This window comes from Anabrus simplex, chromosome 5 (genome assembly GCF_040414725.1).
Source record: "Anabrus simplex isolate iqAnaSimp1 chromosome 5, ASM4041472v1, whole genome shotgun sequence".
NCBI classification, from domain to species: Eukaryota; Metazoa; Arthropoda; class Insecta; order Orthoptera; family Tettigoniidae; genus Anabrus; species Anabrus simplex.
Window position 1 is genome coordinate 379,370,446 of NC_090269.1, and position 20,810 is coordinate 379,391,255.

Genomic DNA, 20,810 nt, shown 5'->3' on the forward strand with positions numbered 1-20,810 from the left:
TTTGAAAACAAACTCAAGGGTAGTACTCAATAGTGAATCAGCAGGATCCACCACAACCTCTGAAAGTTTGTTGATAGAGTTCAATTCCAGCCTGTAGTTCCATTTTTCCTCTTAGTCCAATATTTATTGCAAATTTAGGTAGCTCAAGTTCCTGTATTCTATATCAGAATTGACAGAATAAATTCAGCATTTCCTTTTCTTTAATTCAGAGCCTCAGAGTTTCACAGATGAACTGAGCTAGTATTGTGAGCCTCCATAAACATGTTATTCCCATGAGAAATATTCTAGCTACCTTTCTTAGAAAATAATCCTGACAATATTTATATCCCTAAGAAAGTAAGATCATAGAGCAGCAAGGGAACACTGAACAAGTACATGTAAGTTGTAGGCCATATATAAAATCTTTTTATTAATTCATCTTTATATACAATTTCTGTAACAATACCCTCACCTACAGTGTAACTGTAGACATATTCAACAGAAGGAACTAGCACCATTCATTTTTTTCGCTTCAAGAACTTATATGTATTCTGTGATACAACATAGCTCCATGCTGAAGCAATAGTTGTTCCTGCAGTTACATACCTGTAAAAAAAATTTTTAAAATCAGTATATAAGTTGTATATATGTGATAATTCGCTACCAAGTTCAGAAAATGAATTTTCAACTGCACACGTACCAGAGAGCATGTAACAAAGGATGATCAACATAGTCAAAGACAGGTGCTGCAAGTGTAGTAGCAATTAGTGTCAGTTGAATGGCTGTGTTCACTTTGCTAATGAATGTTGGAGCAAGCTGAGCAGTTGCATGAGTAACGTCAAAGTACCTTGCCAGAGTTTTCTGCACACAGAGATAACAAACACATTATTAGGGTAAGATTTTCAATGACTTATTGTTATATTATTAGTGTAAAATGGCTCACCATGGACTGTACCTATTAAATTAATTAATTAAAAAATGCCCTATAATAAAGTACTTATGACCTAAAAAATCTTCAAAAATGCCCTAAAATTTAAAAAATCTAAAAATAAAGTGTTATATTCTAGTGTACTTTTCATAAAAAGAGATTTTGAACCGTTTATTATTTAGATTATTAATTATCACACTCATATCTGAATTCAAGTATCAATGTAGAAGACTGTATACTACATTACCTATTTACATTTGTATCAACTAATGTAGTTCCAGCAATTATTCCCAGTTAGTTTTTACTTTTCACTTGCTTAGTTGGAGTATATAATAAACAATTTATGTACATTTTCAAAACTGAAACTCTGATGACCGTCAGCTAACAGAGCCTTATACTTAAAAAATGTCTTTACTGACTAATACAAAACAATAGCGGCATAATTAAAAAATACTATCGCTAAAACATTAAATCTCTGTCATCTTCTACCTCAATTGAGAACTGTTCTCCAGACAGAATCTTGGATATGGAGCACATAGCTGTGAATATTTAGCGAAGGGGTGATTGGTCTGGTCCACTACATAGGGATGCAATTTAAAATGAAAATATTAATGCATAGAAAAAAACAATTAAAATATTTACAAAATATAGGCATTCAGATATGAAATATAAATGAAAAAAAAAAAAATGAATGAATGAATGAAATCACAGTATTAATAGGTGATAACACCTTGCAAAAGTGCTTTTTAAGCCAGCATCAACTGATTGCCACATGGAACTGTACACCATGTTCTGGGACTGCAGAAATAAAAACTCTACTTGAAGAAGCACTTGAAAGTTCGGTTGAAAAGGTCACTTTTCACCAATGAATTATTGTTGATGGATGGTCTTTGGAAACTATGCGGAAATCACACAATCATCAATCAATCGCTATTGTTCTGCATTTAGGGCTGTCAGCCAGGTGGCAGATTCCCTATCAGTTTTTTACCTAGTCTTTTCATGAAAGTTTTCAAAGTAGTTGGAAATTTACCAAATATCTCCCTTGCTAAATTATTTCCACCCAAACTCAACTTCCTATAAATGAATGTTTGTCAATTTCAATTCCAATTTTATCTTCATATACTGTGATCTTCCCGACTTTTAAAAACTCCACTCAATCTTGTTTATCCCTATGATCATTCCAAGCCATCTCTCCACTGACAGCTTGGAATATACTGCTTAGGGCCGTTCTACCATCTGCTGGTAAAGTGGCTGGCAGCTGCCCGGGAGGTAAACTACCTGGGGGTGTAAATCAGCTGGTACTTTGCCTTGCGTGCAACCACCTCCGCGCAAGCGCTGGGTAGCTACCCGGAGCTAGACACCGATATACGGAGTTGGCTAGACTGATTTTCAGCGACTTCTCGCTTTCGAGTGTGGTGCTATCTATCGTCAGATGTATGAAGCTCATTTCGATTGTCTTATTTTCCTGTGCTTGCATCTGTTGATTATCATCAAAAAGCCTAATAAGGGGAGTCTTAAGAGTTATGGACAATGATTTATGTCAAGGTTTCGTGATTTTAATCCATGAGCTTCAAAATCAATACCTAATTGGGATTAAAATCTCAAGATTACATTTGTTACGTCAGTTATAACCTGTCACGTAAGGCAGCGTTTTCGGAAAGTATTCTCGTAGTAGATTGGTCAAGTCGCTCGCTCAGTAATTAGAAGGTACGCAGGTTTTCATCGTCTTTCTAATTTACATTAAAAATTTATTTTCATTCCCTGCCGTAGTTCTTAACTCTTTTTCACGCGCTTCCATATATGTATATACACCCACATCTTCCTTACGGACTTATTGCCTTTGAGCATTCTATCTGCAGGCTTCTGTGAATTGATTAAGTATCTCCACGATGCTCTATTTGCAACTAGCTCTGTGACCTCGTTTAGTTCCTCATGCTTCCATACTGATAATGCATTTCATTCTAATGTTTAACTTTATGAAGATAAAGTTGGAAGGTACTGTTAAAGAACTAATCGGGTTAAATATCCATCATAGGAAGAGGAATTTGTGAATGGAATAGTTTACAATTTCTTCAAAATTATTTACAAGAAGACTATGTAAACAACTGATAGGGAATCTGCTACCTGGGTGACAGTCCTATATGCTATATTAATCGTAACATCACTTTCTATAAGTAGCACACATGTAAAGCATTTTCCTAGTATATATTAACAAAAGAACGTATGTAAAGAGGCATACAGATTAATACAACGCTAATAATGAAAATAAGATTTGTCATAATGAAGAATAGAACCTGCAAACCTCGTATTATGAACCGAGTGCATTAGCCATTACACTACGAGGAAGATTGGGGTACATGGGATACATAGGACTAAGTTATGCGTGGTGTCTGAAAACTGAAAACGTAGAAAATTAAATCCCATGTGAAATTATTTCCAAATAGGTTTTGATTTGATATTCTTTTACAGTTTCTTTGCGAAAGCTTGATGTGTAAAATGTGTTCCCTACGCTATCAATGCGAGAGGCTGGTGTGACCGTTGCAACACAAAGAAATGTTCAAAATCCTGCAATACAATATCGATCACTGTTATAGTACAATGCTCTTTTCAGTATACTAAGCTAATTTGAGTTGTATGTCACCAGAAATACAGCTAATAATGTTCAGCTCTCAAAACTTGCCCGGCAGGTAAAGTCTTATCGGGCCCTCGAAGTGGCCGATAAATTACGCGCCAGGTAACGATGATTTATGCTGCGATAGCGCTACCTGGGACTGGTCGAACGGAAACATCCTTTGACGCGGAGGGCAAGTTACGCGCTACTTTACCAGTAGGTGGTAGAACCGGCCCTTAGTTGAGCTGCTTATTTCCTTACTCTCTAGTCTTCCCAGCCCAAGTTTGCAATACTTTTTTGGTTGGAAATCACCAAACACAAATCGTGCTGCTTTCCTTTGGATTTTTTCCAGTTCTTGAATCAAGTAATCCTTATGTGGCTGCCAGACACTGGAAACACACTCTAACTGTGTTCTTACCAATGACTTATGCCTTTTCCTTTACGCCTAAATACCTCATAATCATACAAAGAGATCTGTAATCTTCATTTAGTCCTTTTTATGTGATTACGGCAATGAAGAAATTTTCTTGTACAAACACCTGCATACCTACACTGATCCCCAGGAGAAACTTTCACCCCAACAATGCAGTAATTCAAACTGAGAGGACTTTTCCTCTTTGTGAAACTCACAACCTGACTTTTCATCCTGTTTACCATCATACCATTGCTTGCTGTAAATCTCACAGCATTGCCTAGGTCTTTTTGCAGTCACTCACAATCCTGTAACTTATTTTTTGCTCTATACAGTGTAACAACATCTGCAAAAAGTATTACCTGTGATTCCAGTTCTTTACTCATATCATTTACGTCTAAGAAAACATAAAGGTCCAATAATACTGCTTTGAAGAACTCCCCTCTTAATGATTACAGGATCAGATAATGCATCACCTTCTCTAATTTTCCAAGTTCTATTTTCTAGAAATGAGCCACACATTTAGTCACTCTATTGTTTAGTCCAAGTGCCCTCATTTTTTTTAGTAATCTCCCATGACTTACACTATCAAAACTTTGCAGAGGTCAATAGTAATATAATCCATTTGACCTCCTGAATTTAAAACATCCACTATATCTTGCTGGAATCCTACGAGTTAAGCTTCAGGGGAATAACTTTTCTTAAACCTGAACTGCCTTCTATCAAATCAGTTAGTAATTTTGCATACATAATATCAGAAAACATGCTTTCCCACAGCTTACATGAAACACATGTCAAGCTGACAGCTCTGTATTTATCTGCTTTATGATTATTACCCTTTCTAAATTTACTTAACAGGAAAAAGAGCTTTTGAACTATTTATTACTTAGAATAATAATTATTTGTCACACTCACAACTGAATTCAAGTATCAATGCAGAAGACTGTATATTACATTACAGTACTTATTTAAATTTTTATCAACTAACATAGTTCCAGCAATTATTCCTAGTTAGTTTTTACTTTTCACTTGCTTAGTTGCAGTATACAATGTTTCCCCACGGCTTACATGAAACACATGTCAAGCTGACAGTCCTGTATTTATCTGCTTTATTATTATCACCCTTTCTAAATTTAATTAACAGAAAAAGAGGTTTCAAACTATTTATTATTAATAATTAATTGTCACACTCAAAACTGAAGCCATGATTCAACTGAGTTTACTAATTTCTTTGGTGATGAACTTTCCACTTTGTTTCACTATTTATTTATTTAATCGTATGTTGATTATAACAAAAAATTCATAAGTCCAGGTCCAAGTTTTTCAGCCACTCTACAGCACTTTCTGAAAGATGAAACAGGTCACTGGGGCTTCCGGATTAGGCATGAAGAGGGTAGTGCAGGATGACATGGTTTGCTCCTCTTCACTGCATTCACACATTGGAGAATCCATCCAAACCCACTTATGGAGTAAGAAATTGCAGCGTCCATGCCCAGTTCTCAGTCTATTGAGGCGACACCATAGTTTTCTTGGGAGGTCGAATCCCTTCATTTTCCAGGTTGGATTTAGCTCATGAGTATTAGTTCCTGATTTTAAATTTGACCACTCATCCCGCCAGCTCTGGTTTAGATCAAAATTATCCTTCAAGGGTCAGCCGGCCAATACACTTATGGTCTTCTAGATCAAAGTTGTCGTGGCGATGGGTAACAAAATTCCTGGTGAAATGGTAATGAGGGAGATGACCAGATCTTCTTTGCTTCTCTCAGCAGACACCCCTGAGGGTGGAGGCGGTATAATAACACCCACAATATCCCCTGCCTGTCGTAAGAGGCGACTAAAAGGGGCCTCAGGGGCTCTGAACTGTGGAGCGTGGGTTGGCAACCACGGGGCCCTCAGCTGAGTCCTGGCATTGCTTCCACTTACTTGTGCCAAGCTCCTCACTTTCATCTATCCTATCCGACCTCCCTTGGTCAACTCTTGTTCTTTTCCGACCCCGACGCTATTAGGTTTGCGAGGGCTAGGGAGTCTTTCATTTTCACGCCCTTCGTGGCCCTTGTCTTCTTTTGGCCGATATCTTCATTTTTCGAAGTGTCGGAACCCTTCCCCTTTTTCCCTCTGATTAGTGTTAGATAAAGGATGGTTGCCTAGTTGTACTTCCTCTTAAAACAATAATCACCACTAATCACCACCATCTCTCAGCAGAGCTTACTTCTTCCTCAGGTGGGGTTGTGGGATAAGACTAAGTACGGGTAACCAGTGGCAAGGTGTTGACTTAACAGTACAAGTTATGCAGCGCACAATATCATTCAGCTTAGGATCCACTTTATGCACGTGTGCACTTTCAGCTGTACCGGGGCACAGTATTCTGCTGCAGAGTAATTTTAATTTTCCGAGGAAATGCCAACAAAGCTTGTGTAGGATGTTATTCCTTGTAGCAATTTTTTGAGAGAGCTTGGCGAGATGTTCTTTGTAGCTCCGAGTTCTGTCCGGGGTGACTCCTAGATATTTTGGGAATGGGTTGTACTTTAGTTTTTCACCAAGGAATAAAACAGATGGCTCGTAGTTTGCGAGTTGGTTGCTGAGATGGGAACATGAAACCTCGGTCTTAGAGCACTTGGGATCAATCGCCAAGACTTGAAGAATGTTGACATTTTGTCCAAGTCTGCTGAAAGAATGCCTTCCCCATCCTAAAAAATTTCTGCTCTGAACTACCAGTGCAATGTTGTCTGCACAGATGAACTTAGTAGCTGTTGTTGATAGTTAAGTCATGGATGTAGAGGTTGAAGAGAACTGGGGCCAATACTGACCCCTGTGGCAGACCATTATTTCATTTTCTTTTGCGACTTTTAGATCCCTTAGGAATACTACAAACTCTCTCTCACAGAGCATGTTGGAAATTAGGTTTGCAATTTGCAAGCAGGGAATTACTTCCAGCACTTTAAGAATTAGTCCATGTCGCCAAACAGTATCGTATGCACTTGTCAGGTCAATAAAGACAGATGTTAATTTTAATTTCTTTTGGAAGCCTGCCTCAATGTGAGTGGTAAGAGCCAAAACTTGATCAGTACAGCTACGATTTATTCTGAAACCAGCTTGTTCTGGAGGGATTACAGCTTCAATGAGTGGTGCTATCCTAGTGAAGAGGACTTGTTCCAAGAGTTTATAAATGCAACTAAGAAGTGCTATTGGACGGTAGTTTTCAGGTCTCTGCTCCGATTTTCCAGGTTTAAGGAGGGCGATCACCTTTGACCATTTTAACTGCTTTGGCAGGTTGTTGTACGTATGTAAAAGGATGTAAGTAAGAAAAAGAGAAGTGATCCACTTTATGCTATGTGGACCCACATTTCGAAGGAATTTGCTGTTGATATAATCTGGGCCAGCAGCCTTACCGGTTTTCAGCATTTTGAGAGCAGTTTCAACTTCCTGAATAGAGAATGGCCTAGACAGTTCCTCATTCTTCTGTGTTCCATGTTTGAGCTCGGTGAGCTTACGTTTCACAGTTTTTGTATGGCATTTATCTCTCTTGGCTCGGGTGACTTCAACCATTCTATTTGCAATGGCATCTGGGCTCAAGTTAGTGCACTGCTTTTTAGAATAATGTTTTCCAGTAAGTCGATTTAAGACTCTCCAAGCTTTTCTGTCGATTTTGCAAAGTCCATGTCTTTCACTGTTGTTTTCCACTTTTCTCTCCTATTCTTATCTAATGACCGTAGAAGCTGTGAACCTACTTCATGGCTGCCTGTTGTTTGATATTCTTCATACAGAGCTTCACTTTCTGGATTCCAACCAGGTACATACAATTTTCTGAAACCTCTCGGAATGTTCGATTTGGCAGATGAAATGACTAAGCTGATGAAATCATCATAGTTACTGGCAGTTGGTTCTAGATTTATATCAGACAGCTTCTAATCAAGATCTTTAGAGAATTTATCCCAGTTTGCACGATTAAAATTCCACCTGGATAAAAGTACTGACGTCACCAGAAGTATCTTCATACCTGCTTCCAACAGGACTGGACGATGCTGGCTGTTTGCGAAACTCAACAATATTGTACGTGTAATACTGAGAGGTTGATCAAAGCAATCCTTGGACACAAATGTTAGGTCAGGGTTGTAGACTCTTCTTCAGGAAGCAGAATGGAAAGTGTCCTTGTCTTTCACATCAAAAACTAGGTGCAGATCAGATATTTCAGCCCACTGAGTTAATGCCTCACCATCGTCATCAACTGTGTCATATCGCCAGTTAGTATGATGGCTGTTAAAATCTCCAGTGTAAATGCAGGGATGGCTGAAGGTTGGCAAAATGCTAGGTGACCATCTGATGCTAGGAGGCTTATACACGTTAACAACTGTTAGATTATTAACCTGTATTACTATAGAGAAAATGAGATCCTTGATACTTGACTCAACAATCTGAACTCCTGTAAGACTGGATTTGGCATGGGTGGCAATCCCATACTGCTGATGGTGGATAGCGTCGACAAGGTATAGCCCAATATTCGTCCTCTTCTATCAAAGTCCTGTTCATCTGTGGTGTGCGTCTCCTGAATATTGACAATATCAATGTCGAGGTTGTTCAGCTGTTTTCTAAGATATTCACACTTGACATGACTTAAGCCTTCAATATTTGGTTGGAAAATATGGATTGAAGGTCCAGTGTCTATTGTTGAGTAGTTCTGAAAAGAACGGTTATTTCCAAAAGTTTGAGACATTATGTCGCTCAATTGTATCACCTTATGTCGCTATTGCTCACTTAGCACCACCCGGGGGACACGTGCAGGGCAATCAAAGGTAAAAAACTGCGGACGTGAGCAACGGTCACTATGATTTGGTAGTATAACAACCAAGTTCACTCATAAATCATAGTTTAAAAATCTAAAAGATTCAGCACATTAAAGAATTCCAGTAGGACCTTTAAAAAAACATACCTGTTTTCACATTCCTCAACAACTGCTTTAAACCCATCCCATATGCTGTTGACATTTTTACTTACCATTTCCATCAATCAGAATAACTTTTAAAAACTCCCTCCTGCCTGTCTTCTTAACCATATTGTACTGCCTAATCTTCCTAGTTTTACAACCTTTCTTTATATTGTATTTAAGTTTAACTAGAACAAAAACAGCTTTGTAATCACTTACACCATCTATCACTTCAGTTTCTCTGTAGCCGGGCTGAGTAGCTCGTATGGTAGGGCAATGGTTTTCTGAGCTTCCGTTGGCGGGTTTGGTCTTGGCTCAATCTGGTGGTATTTGAAGGTGATCAAACACGTCAGCTCTGTGTCGGTAGATTTATCAGCACATTAAAGAATTCCTGTGGGACAAATTTCCGGCACCTCAGCGTCTCTGAACATCATAGTAGTAGTTAGCGGGATGTAATACCAGTAACATTATTATTATTAGTTTCTCTATAGAGCTTATCTGGTTTTACCAGTATCACGTCCAGAATATCCTTCCTTCTAGCTGGTTTCATCACTATGATTCAGCTGTCCTTTACAGATTAACTTGTTCACCATCTGCTGATCATACTCCCTGTCATTTTCATTACCACCTTCCCAATTAACATACGGTAATTGAATCATTGGCTACAATCATGTTCCTTGTCAAGTAAGTCTGCATCACGAGTCAATGCCAGCCTTTCCAGGTCTGTACACCCCCAAAACATCAAGTTGCCCATTATCTTCAGAGATGAGTCTTACACGTAGAATTTCATGTTTCTCATCCTTAACTTTTTGTAGCTTACAAATTCTTCTTTCTCCCCCTCCTACCATTACTATTAAGTCTCTACGATAAAGACTCCAGTTTCGTGAGAAAATTTCTGCATCCAAAATATCATTTCTCAGCCACGATTCCGCTGAATTTACCGATTTCTTGTGTGACGGACTTTCCTCTTTGTTTCACTATGATTTTGTAGTAAAACAACCAAGTTCACTCATGAATCATAGTTTAAAAATCTAAAAGATTCAGAATTTACAGTTCATCTTGATTTTGCAAAGAACTATTTATTTCCCATACAAAATGGGGCTCAGAGCTATCACTGAGTAGGTTCACAAGCAACAATTCATCCATTTGTGGTGTATTACCAAGGAGTAAAAAATTAAAATATTTAATGTGTAAAAAGAAAAACAAATATTTACAAAATATGGATGTTCAGTATATTGAAAAAATGTGTAGAACTAATATGAAATATCAATGAAAATGAAAAAAGTAATAAAATCATGGTATTAATACAGAATTTCTGGATAAAATTAAATTAAAATGACTCAAAATGAATTTTTAAAAATAACAAAAATACTCTTAGGAGAGTGCCTTAAGAAATATGTCTTAAAATACTCCATTTACCATAAAACTGTAGATACTAGCGCAACTATGTTTTGGTGTCACCAAAAAAAAGTATTATATAATGGGCAGTCGAATGAAAATTGAATACCTGCAACACGACCATGGAATGGTTTTATTCAAAAGTTATCACCAGAAGCGTTAATACATTTATCCCATTGGGAGACAAGATGATCAATTCCAGTTTTGTAGAAAGACGTAGGTCGCTGACGAATCCACAACTGCACCCACTCTTGCACTTCCTCGTCCAAATGAAACCGGCATCCACGAACGTCTTTCTTTAGGTCGCCAAAAATGTGAAAATCACAAGGTGAAATATCCAGGCTGTACGGAGGATGTTGAAATGTTTCCCAACCAAATCGCTGAAGCGTAGCCTTCGCCAGATTGGAAGTATAGGAGCGAGCATCATCATGCAACAGGATAACTCTGTCCGACAGCATTCCAGGGCGTTTTGACATTATGGTGCGTTGCAGTTTCTGCAAAGTGTCTTCACAGCACTGCGCATTGATTGTGGTTCCACGCTCGAGGAAGTCGACAGGCAGAGGGCCCTTGCAGTCAAAGAATTGGGTCATCATGACTTTACCGAAACTTGTGTGAACAGACATAATATAGGCTTTTTGGGCTTATGCCATGTCAAGAAAATAAGGTTAAATTCTTTACGTTTTGCAGAGAGAATTTTACCTTATTTTCTTGACATGGCATAAGCCCAAAAAGCCTATATCATATCTATAAGTACGGGCAATGAAAGCATCAATGGTAACATTGTGTGAACAGCTTTGGATTTCTTTGGCAGGGAAGAACTGCGATGTTTCCATCGTTGGCTTTGCCATTTGCTCTCCAGCTTGAAATGGTGCCACCATTTTTCGTCCCCTGTGACGTTACGGGACAGAAACACATACTCTTGCTTGTGGTACCACTGCAGATGGCTCAGACATGACAACATTCTGTCAATCTTTTGCCCCCTCGTCGGTTGACACAGAACCCACTGCGCGCATATTTTGCAGATATGCAAGTTATCTTTGATAATGGCATGCACAGAGTTATGGCTAAGGCAGATCTGAACACAAATTTCTTGCTATGTGATTCGTCAGTTTTCCCGGATAAGGCCATGCATCGTCTTGCAGTGATGTGCGCTCTTCTTATTATCTCCTATGCCACTTTTGCACAGCCATTGCGGACACGAAGTGTTCGACATACACAACAGACATGTGATGATGAGTTTCGCGTACTCCAGCACCCTCAGCTACCAGAAAACGAACCACATTTCTCTGCTCTTCTTTGCTTGCCTCCATTTCTACAGCTGGATGAACACACTAGACCAGTCCGCGCACCAACAAAGACATAACCCAACAGTTGCATGCACTTGCGGGTTGACACTATGTAGTTCTCCTACCGCAGCGATGACAGTATCGATATGTAACAACAGTGTTGCCACTTTTCATACGGAATGTGTGTTATGGCAGGTGTTCAGTTTTCACTTGACTGCCTCTTATATTTCATCATAATTCTACCCCCACACATTATTTAAATCATTGTAATAATGTTTTGCAATCCAATGGATCATGTGCAGAAAATATTTTTAATGATTTCCAGCAACCTGCTCTAAAAGCACACTAAAGTATTAACGTACCGGTGCAGGTAAGGACTGATAACGGATGTAGAAACCAGCTCCAACAAGAAGCAAGTCCCTTATGATGATCATCCCAGTCAGAGGAACTGCCAACAGTACGAAGATACACAAGTTAATACTGCATTTCTACATGAAGTGTCTCAAATGAAAATCTGGATTTATAACAAAAGGATGTTTCCTCTTGTACAATGTAATATTGTAACAAACTCAACACAATGCATGTATTATCAACTGCGAAGAGAGTTCCATCATTACAAGAAGAACCTTGGAAATTTTGTTGTGATTTACAGTACACAACTGGAAATACAGATCACTAGAATTGTGGGAGAATTATAATCAGAATTAAATTCCAAGTGCTGAAGTAACTGGTCAAAAGTGCACAGACAAAGAGAAAGAAATAATTTAAAAATGGAGGGCTTTAAGCATGTCACACACAGAATAAAAAATGAGCAAAACTTTAGTTTCAAACCAAAATACAGCTATATCTTTAAAGTATTTTGCATTGAATAGCAACAAATTATCAATAGCAGACAATAGCCAGTTTGTGCTCTCTCAAAATTATGTTTTCAAAGTGTGTGTCATTCAACAGCTCTATGGGTCATAAAGGACACCTTGTAACTATTTGGAAAAATTATCAGGGCTGAGTTCTTGATTTCACCTTCAGGAGGCAGTACAGCACAAGAGGGTGCCAATCCCAAGGACTACTCTCCTACAGGTACGAATGAATATAAATTCTTCTGTGCTGACATTCGTTATTCATCAAAGATTCTAACTAAAGAAAGTAAACAATGATATTTCTAAGAACATATTATTTGTAATACAGGTCTGTATTTTAAAGTTGTGCAAAGTAGGAGCAATGCCAGTCATAAAATAATCTCCCTGTGTTCAGCTGCAATAGCAGAGTTAACTGCAGCCTAGGGGCCAGTAGCTGAACGCAGTGATCCCACGGTTTTTGGAGACGCTGAGGTACCAGAATTAAGGCCCGCAGGAATTCTTTTATGTGCCAGTAAATCTACCGGCACGAAGCTGACACATTTGAGCACCTTAAAATACACTCTATAACAAAACAAAAAACACCAGGAAGGCATTGTCTGATTGCAAGGAAATTACGTATGCAAAGACATTCAGACCGAACATGCAAATAATTAAAGTTTCGTGTTCAATCCATGAATAGCGGGAGCTCCCACGCATCTGAACTGCGCATGCATCAGGTGTATATAAGGCGCGATTCTTAAGCGTATGCTCAAAGTAGCTGTTGCATTCGATTGCGCTATCTTAATGTTGGCTGTAAGAATGCCACGCCGAAGGATTCGTGCTCATTACCAGCAGATGTCAGTGTTTAAAAGAGATCGTGCGATCAGATTGAAAGAAGCTGGTTGGTCAAATCGAACTGTCGCTGGACATTTGGGTCGAAGTGATGCGGCGATCAGACGATGCTGGCAAGCGTGGGTCAGCAATGGAAGCCATCAGCGTCAGGACGGCAGTGGTTGACCGAGGGCCCAACAACACGGACAGAGCGATTGTCAGAACAGCTGTCACAGCACCGCAGTCATCGTTATCAACGATTCAGCGTGTGACCCGCACACATGTGCCCACCATGACTATCAACAGATGCCTGAGCGAGAGAAATTTGCGCTCGCGCCGCCTGTTACGCCGCTTACCACTCACACCTGTTCGACCGTCAAGCCAGATTACAGTGGTTCCGCGCTCGAGCAACGTGGAACTGCGCTGACTGGGGACATATAGTCTTTAGTGACGAGTCCCATTTCCAATGGTGCCCTGACGACAACCGCAGACGTGTTTGGAGACGTCCAGGCCAGAGTGGGGATCCTGCCTTGACTATCGCACGCCACACAGCCCCACAACAGGGGGTGATGGTCTGGGGTGCCATCTCCTTTGATAGCCGGACCCTCTGGTAGTCATTCCTGGCACACTGACAGCACAGCGGTATGTTGATGACATTCTACGGCCGTTTGTGTTACTGTTCCTTCAGCAACATCCAGGCCTTATTTTCCAATAGGATAACGCCCGGCTGCACACGGCACGTGTTGCTATGAACTGTCTTCAAGCTTGCCCTATCCTTTCTTGGCCAGCTCGGTTACCAGATCTCTCTCCCATACAGCACATGAGACATCATGGGAAGGCGAATGCGAACATTCCGGAATGTCGCCGATTTAGCCCAACAGTTGAGGACCATTTGGAATGAAATTCCGCAGGACACCATCTGGGAATTTATCAGTCTATGCCACGTCGAGCGACAGCTTGCATCCAGGCCAGGAGTGGACCAACACCTTATTGACATCCTCACTTTGTAACGCTCTAACTCTGCAATAAATCATTCGATTGTTCTGCACTTTTGATTGTTTGTTTTTCTATGTCTGTTCCTCACATCCACTGATTTTTATCGCCATCGGACAATTCCTTCCTGGTGCGTCTTTTTTTGTTATACAGTGTACCACCGGACTGAGCCAGGATCGAACCTGGAAAAAATGCCTTGCTGGCAGGACCTAGTGTTTGCAGTGCACTATGTCTTTTGGTATACGTTAGAGCAATTTTGTTACTTTCTTTCATCTGTCTCTGTCTTATCCTTGGCTTTGAGAATATGAAAGTGACTGGAGTGATGCTAGTAATGCCATTCCTTATACAGACAGTCCCTGCTATGAATGGTGTGAAAATGTTGTTCATAGGGTCGGTCGGTGCATGCATTTCAGTGGGCTTGGCAGACTGATATGTAATAGCAACTTCTGGCTCGGTGAGGAAAGCAATGGGAAACAACCTCACTCCTCATTTCCCTAGTACACCTCTTCAATGATGCCTAGGCCATCTATGACAGCTGATGGCAGAGCTGTTGAGGATCCAACCAGCCTTAGGGCTGAGGACTGAACATACGCACACACTGGAAAACAACATGTTAGAAGAACACAAAACAAGGATCAGCATTCCTTTTTGTTTTTTGCTACTTGTGTGAAGCCTCATTAACACATCGAGGGGTTTTGGTGATGGAAGGATGGGAAAGGGCGAGGACTGGGAAGGTAGCGTCCGTGGCCTTAATTAAGGCACAGACCCAGCATCATCAGCATTCTTAATGTCAGTATAAACCAAAATTACCTCTCTTTTTGCAAGAAACTACACCCCAGTTAAAAGATCTTTTTATGCTAGCAGTTTAATGTCATGCTACCTATCAAAGGTTTGTAGTGATGAAAGGATGGGAAAGGGCTACGATTGGGAAGGTAACGAACAGGGCCTTAAGTGACGAGCAGCCCCAGAATTTGCCTGGTATGAAAATAGGAAACCATGGAAAACCATCACCAAGGCTGTCTATGGTGCAATTTAAACCCACCATCTCCTAAATGCCACCTCAGAGCCATGCGATCCGAACCACATGGCCAACCAAATAATCTAACCGAGATATTTCCAAAACACAAAGAGTACACTAAAATCCAACACAAGAGTTAATATGCCTACATCACAACATCCAAGCCCTTGACAATGCTATTGTACTACACAGAGATTACCCACATCAACAAAGTAATTCATGCATAACGCAGCGATTTATTCATTACTACAACAAAAGACAACAACAAGAAAAACAAATTCACCGTAATTATATAGAAAGCTCCCATTGATCAATATCCTGAAATAGATACCAGTAACTCCAATGCGAGACAAGACAAAACACACTGCATTCAGACTCGTGTTATATAGATTAAAAAAAACACAATTCTCCACAAAAGTTTACAATGAATGTCTACACAACAAAAGATACCTGGCAGTAGCTAATGGTTACAACCATGCCCTCAATGACAGCGTCCTATACAAAATAGAGAAGAAAAGCCTCACATAGCAAGTAACAAGGAAAAAAGAGAAACATAAACTTAAGTGGGGAAAAATAGCCCTGGGAATTTAGTAAATTAGACTACAATACATCAGCAAATATTAAAAAAATAGGATCATCAATACAATACAAGCTAAAAAGCAACATCCGAGACACTGGTATTTACTGACAAGTAATGAATGGCTCATATATGTTTCACAGAACAAGGTAAAATTTCGAAACATCTTTTGTAAAGAACATAAGAACACTCCAGGAAAAAAAACACCAAAATATCCCTTTGTTAAACACTTACTAAACATATGATGTGAAAATACAGATTCACATAAACATGGAAATTGTCCACATTAAGGACAACTCCTAAAATATATATTACATCACACCAGGGAAATTTCTCCACAACGGCTCCACACTGGAGAGAACGCTAGTAATAGCAGTAATGGTGGTAGCATGAACCGTCGCTTGTAACAAAACAAAATGTATTTGTGTACTGCACTCACCACAACCATAACATATGCTGAACCAAATGAGGCACTAGATCTTTGTACAGCATAGAATGTCAAATGGAGTTTTATTCACCCTTCAAAAATTAGCCTACCTCTGCAGGGTTTAAACCTGAGATCTTGGGATCCGGAGCCTGACGCTCTACCCATTGATCCATGGAAAGAGCTGCCCTCATTGTTGAAAGCATAGTTCAATTAGTTCACACAAACTGTCAAAGAATTTCATTAATACTTTTTGCATAATCAATTTCACTATTACTGATATCCAGTTTAACCCATTTATGCCCAGATGGGTCGTTTTTGTTCCATCAAATTATGCTATCCTTCTTTAAGCTATTGCATTGTTGACACTTATAAGATCGATTAAGTCAACCATTATATTTTGTCATACGTTTAGGCGGGAATTTGATTCATTGTTGGCGTTATTCTTGATCTGGACTCAATAGAAAAAAGATGGATTGTCTGCCGTCTGTACGTGAAAGAAGAAGGTAAGTGGAATTGACAACTATTCTCATTGGCATGTTATTCATTGCAGTATTAACAATTAAGAATGTAAGTGGAATAGACAACTATTCTCATTGGCATGTTATTCATTGCAGTATTAACAATTTAAAACTTCAATAATATATATACATAATTTGATATCCACGTAACTTCCTTAGAATTTCCGGTATTTTCAATAGAACCTAGTGTGGGTCGCAAATGACCCGCTGGGCAGTTACCCGAGAACTATCACTGACTTTCACATTCACGCGATAATGACCATATGTTTAGTTTAAACCTTACATAATTAGTCTTAGGGCCTGTACTACGACAGCCAGATAAAAGTGCGGTATAAATTTATTTGGCAGTTTGGACATTTATCTGGAAGTTCGGTTCAAAACGCGTACTACGACTTTCGTTTATGTGCTATCTGGGAAAATATTCTCGAGTATAGCTATGCCGAAGTTGGAGAGGCTGTTAACGCTCTTATCTGGGACTTCGCTCCTATCGGGGACGCTACTGTAAAGAATCAAGATGGCTACTCATGAAGATGAATCTACATCTGCATGATGCTGTGCGAAATTAGGTTGTTACAATGTAATTTAAGTATATATTTATAAAGTATGTCATGCTTCCTGTCCAGCTATCACAAAATTCTTAAAGATTTCCCAAGCTAGCAAGTTGTTGCTACTGAGTATATGAGTAGTACACAAGCTATCAGTCGTAAGATTCGTGGGTAGCCGTGGTCGTTAGGGCAGCAAAGTTTGCTGATAAGCAATTTTTCGTGGGTTCGAGTCCCAATAGTCTTAACATTTTTTTTACCTTGTAAATGGTAGTCGGTGGGGTACTAGAGGTGATAGCACACATTTCCTAATCATTAAAATGCGTGTCAAAAGTGTGGGTTCTATTCCAAATCTAACCGCGACGCACATATGGAGTAAAGGTATACCTACGACGTTGTTCATGGCGATTCGTCCGTCGAATGAGGATGTTAAGGAGGTTATATTTCTTTTACTTCATAACAACTTGCTACAAAAGTATTTACGCTAAAGTGAGATAAATGCTTGCCAGTTACTATTCTCACGTTGTATTGAAAAGAAAGAAACTAACTACTTATTCAATGAGCAAACAATTTTTGAATTAATAATAAAATTAGTGATCCCACGCTGCATCAGTGGCATTAATTACGAATATAAACTTTACTTTCGTCGTAACGCGCAACCTCGTAAATAGTACTAGACAAAAAAGATACATAACATGAATCTTAACTTTTGCGTCCAGGTTACATTTTTAGTCTTTTTATTTTCTATAACAGTTTCAGTTTCGTCATACAGTTAATTAATTTTAACATTTCTTCGTATGTGTATATTTCAGTCCTAATTCTGTTTTTGACCTGGACTTCCACATTATAGCTTAATAAGAGTCCGATATTGGATTCTAGTAATACTATTTCAAAAGGAATAGAGCTCAACAAACGAAGACACCATGGAGCACGTATACCACCGCGCTACATTTCACTGTATTTTCAGTAACCTTATTACCAACCCAATAAAAATGTTACTACATCTTCCGCATTACAATACCGTAGTTAAAATCCGTTGGTAGTACGCAAGAAAATATTTAACTTCTAGTTTGCAAAACTGCAGCCTACGTATCTGGCTGTTTATCTGATAGTCGTAGTACAGGCCCTTAGTATTCCTAATTGCTCTGTAATTCATTGCAGAGTACAGCAACTAACAGTTGCAGATATTCTTGATGAGCTCGAAGCGGCCGATCCTTCAGATATCCCTCCGACTCAGGTGATGAAGATTGTTCAGATCCTGACAGACTAAATTGTGCTCTGCTTCAAGCTCCAGCAGAGTTTGTGATGCAGGTACCAATAAACAGTAACTTCAATTCAGAACTTCCTCCCGAATTCAGTGATGAACCTGAACCACTTCTGGAAAATGAACAGGTTGACAGTAGTGACTTGGACACAAATTGTACTAATGGGACAGCTAAATCGTACTCTTTCGATTGTGAAATAGGTGATATGAAATTCCCACCCTATTCTTCGTCCAATGTTCATCATTCAGATAAAAGAAATTTTACAATCCCATCACAGCCTATAGATATTTTGGAAGCATTTCTCGAAGCAGATACAGTTCTTCAAATATTGAAATATACCATATTTATGCCTCTCACACCAATAATCCACAGTTTCAATTATCACTGGAAGAGAGGTACTTTTTTCTCGGCATACAATTTCTGAGTGGGTATGTACCCCTACCACGAAGAAAGATGTTTTGGGAGAACTCAGATGGTGTTAGAAATGAACTTGTTTTGAACAGCATGCGAAGGACTAGGTTTGAGGAAATATTCAGATTTCTTCTTGTTTGTGATAATTTGGATCTCCCGGCAGGTGACAAAATGGGTAAATTGAGAAATGTTATACATCATCTCAACAAGTCATTTCTTATAAATGCTCCCAATGAAGAAGAAGTATCTATTGATGAGTCTATGGTCCCGTATTTCATCCGCGGCAAACCAATTCGTTTCGGCTTCAAAGGCTGGGTAGACGCTCAGCGGACAGGCTACTGTCTCCAGGCTGATGTTTACCAAGGATATACATAAGGAGAAAGGAGGAAAAAGGGAGTGGGATTAGGTGAAGCAGTAGTGATGACATTTGTGGATATTTTTTCAGGATCTCTGAAAAAGCCATCATGCTACAGGAACTCTCAGAAGCAACAGAATGCTAAAGCGCTCTATTTCTGGTAAGCTTGTCATTGAAAAGAAAGAGCGTGGTTACTTTGAATCTTGTTTTGATAAAAAGCATGGTGTGATAGCTGTGTCTTGGAAAGACAATGGTGTAGTGAACATTATGTCAAATCAGTTTGGTGTAGCTCCCCTTCAAGAGGTCACAAGATACTCAGTCAGCCAACAGAGGAAAGTAAAAGTCAAACAGCCAAATGTTTTCTGTAAGTACAACCAAAGCATGGGTGGAGTTGATCTCATGAACCATAACGTGTCAGATTTATGAATTTCAACACGTGGTAAAAAATGGTACATTCCTATTTTGCTTTGGTTGCTCGATTTATGTATGAACAATGCCTGGATTCCTAGCAGAAGCTATGGTATGTCTCTTGATGCCCTTACTTTCCGTTGGGAAGCAACCAAGGCAATTCTCTACAAATATGGGACAGCTCCTAAGGGAAGAGTTTGACTTACATAGCTTGACATTATCAAGGAACGCCAAAGGAAGGACCATCGAGGGCACCTGCTGATAAGTCAACAACCTAGGCACCGATGCAAGATTTGTCACAATAAAACAGTGAAGGCCTGTTCCCCTTCATGACAGGTGATTTCTAAATTACCATGAGTGAGTCTCAGTTCCACTGTCAGTTATGGAATCTGACGTTACGTATTTTGGGTACTAAATATTATTATAATTGAACAGAACAATGACAATTATTGCTTTTTGTGTCATTATAATACTCATTTCTAAAGGTAAGTGAACTGTAAGTTTGTAGAAATAAATTGTTGCTAAGGTTGATGTTCAGAATATTCTCTTTCCCTGTTTCTCGAGCAAGTGCTTAGCGGGTCGTTAACGACCCATGTGTTAGACAAGTAAATATGGTTTTGTTCATTTGAACATGAATAATGGGTCATATTAAGTGTTTATATATACAAGTAATCGATATCGGAAGAAAAAAATAATTTGGGCATAAATGGGTTAAGTTTATCAATTGTTTTTGGATTACTTTCATATACTGCACATTTTGCCACATACCAAAAGAAATAATCCTGTGGAATCTAATTGGGAAAACATGGTGGCCAGAGTCCTCTAGTATTATTCTCTCCCCTGAAAACTTGCTTGAATGTTCAAGCGACTACTGGTGTGACATATGCTCTACAGCAATGTCCTACTGAAAGAAACAATGCTCATCTTGTTTGTAATCAGCTCAGCAACAAATGGATAAATTATCTCCTAAGAGAAGACAGTTGAATTGATGGAAATGTCAAAGAATATTGGCCCTATTATTCAACGCTATTGTTATGGCAACTACAGATTTGTATGTGCAGTCTTGAGCTTAAACCTGACTGCTTCTTGGCTGT

The 20,810-nt window shown here is 39.2% G+C and overlaps 1 protein-coding gene across 1 annotated transcript in view; it reads right to left on the reverse strand.

The window, feature by feature from the left end:
* Positions 1 to 382: 382 nt before the first annotated feature.
* The window catches only part of CLS (cardiolipin synthase), a 58,849-nt gene continuing 38,421 nt past the window's right edge, over positions 383 to 20,810 (reverse strand). The window contains exons 5-7 of the mRNA XM_067148664.2: positions 11,898 to 11,983; positions 680 to 840; positions 383 to 585 (exon numbers count right to left, since the gene is read on the reverse strand). Coding sequence (XP_067004765.2) covers positions 498 to 585; positions 680 to 840; positions 11,898 to 11,983 — 335 coding nt within the window. The 3' untranslated portion in view covers positions 383 to 497. The remainder of the gene's footprint in view (positions 586 to 679; positions 841 to 11,897; positions 11,984 to 20,810) is intronic.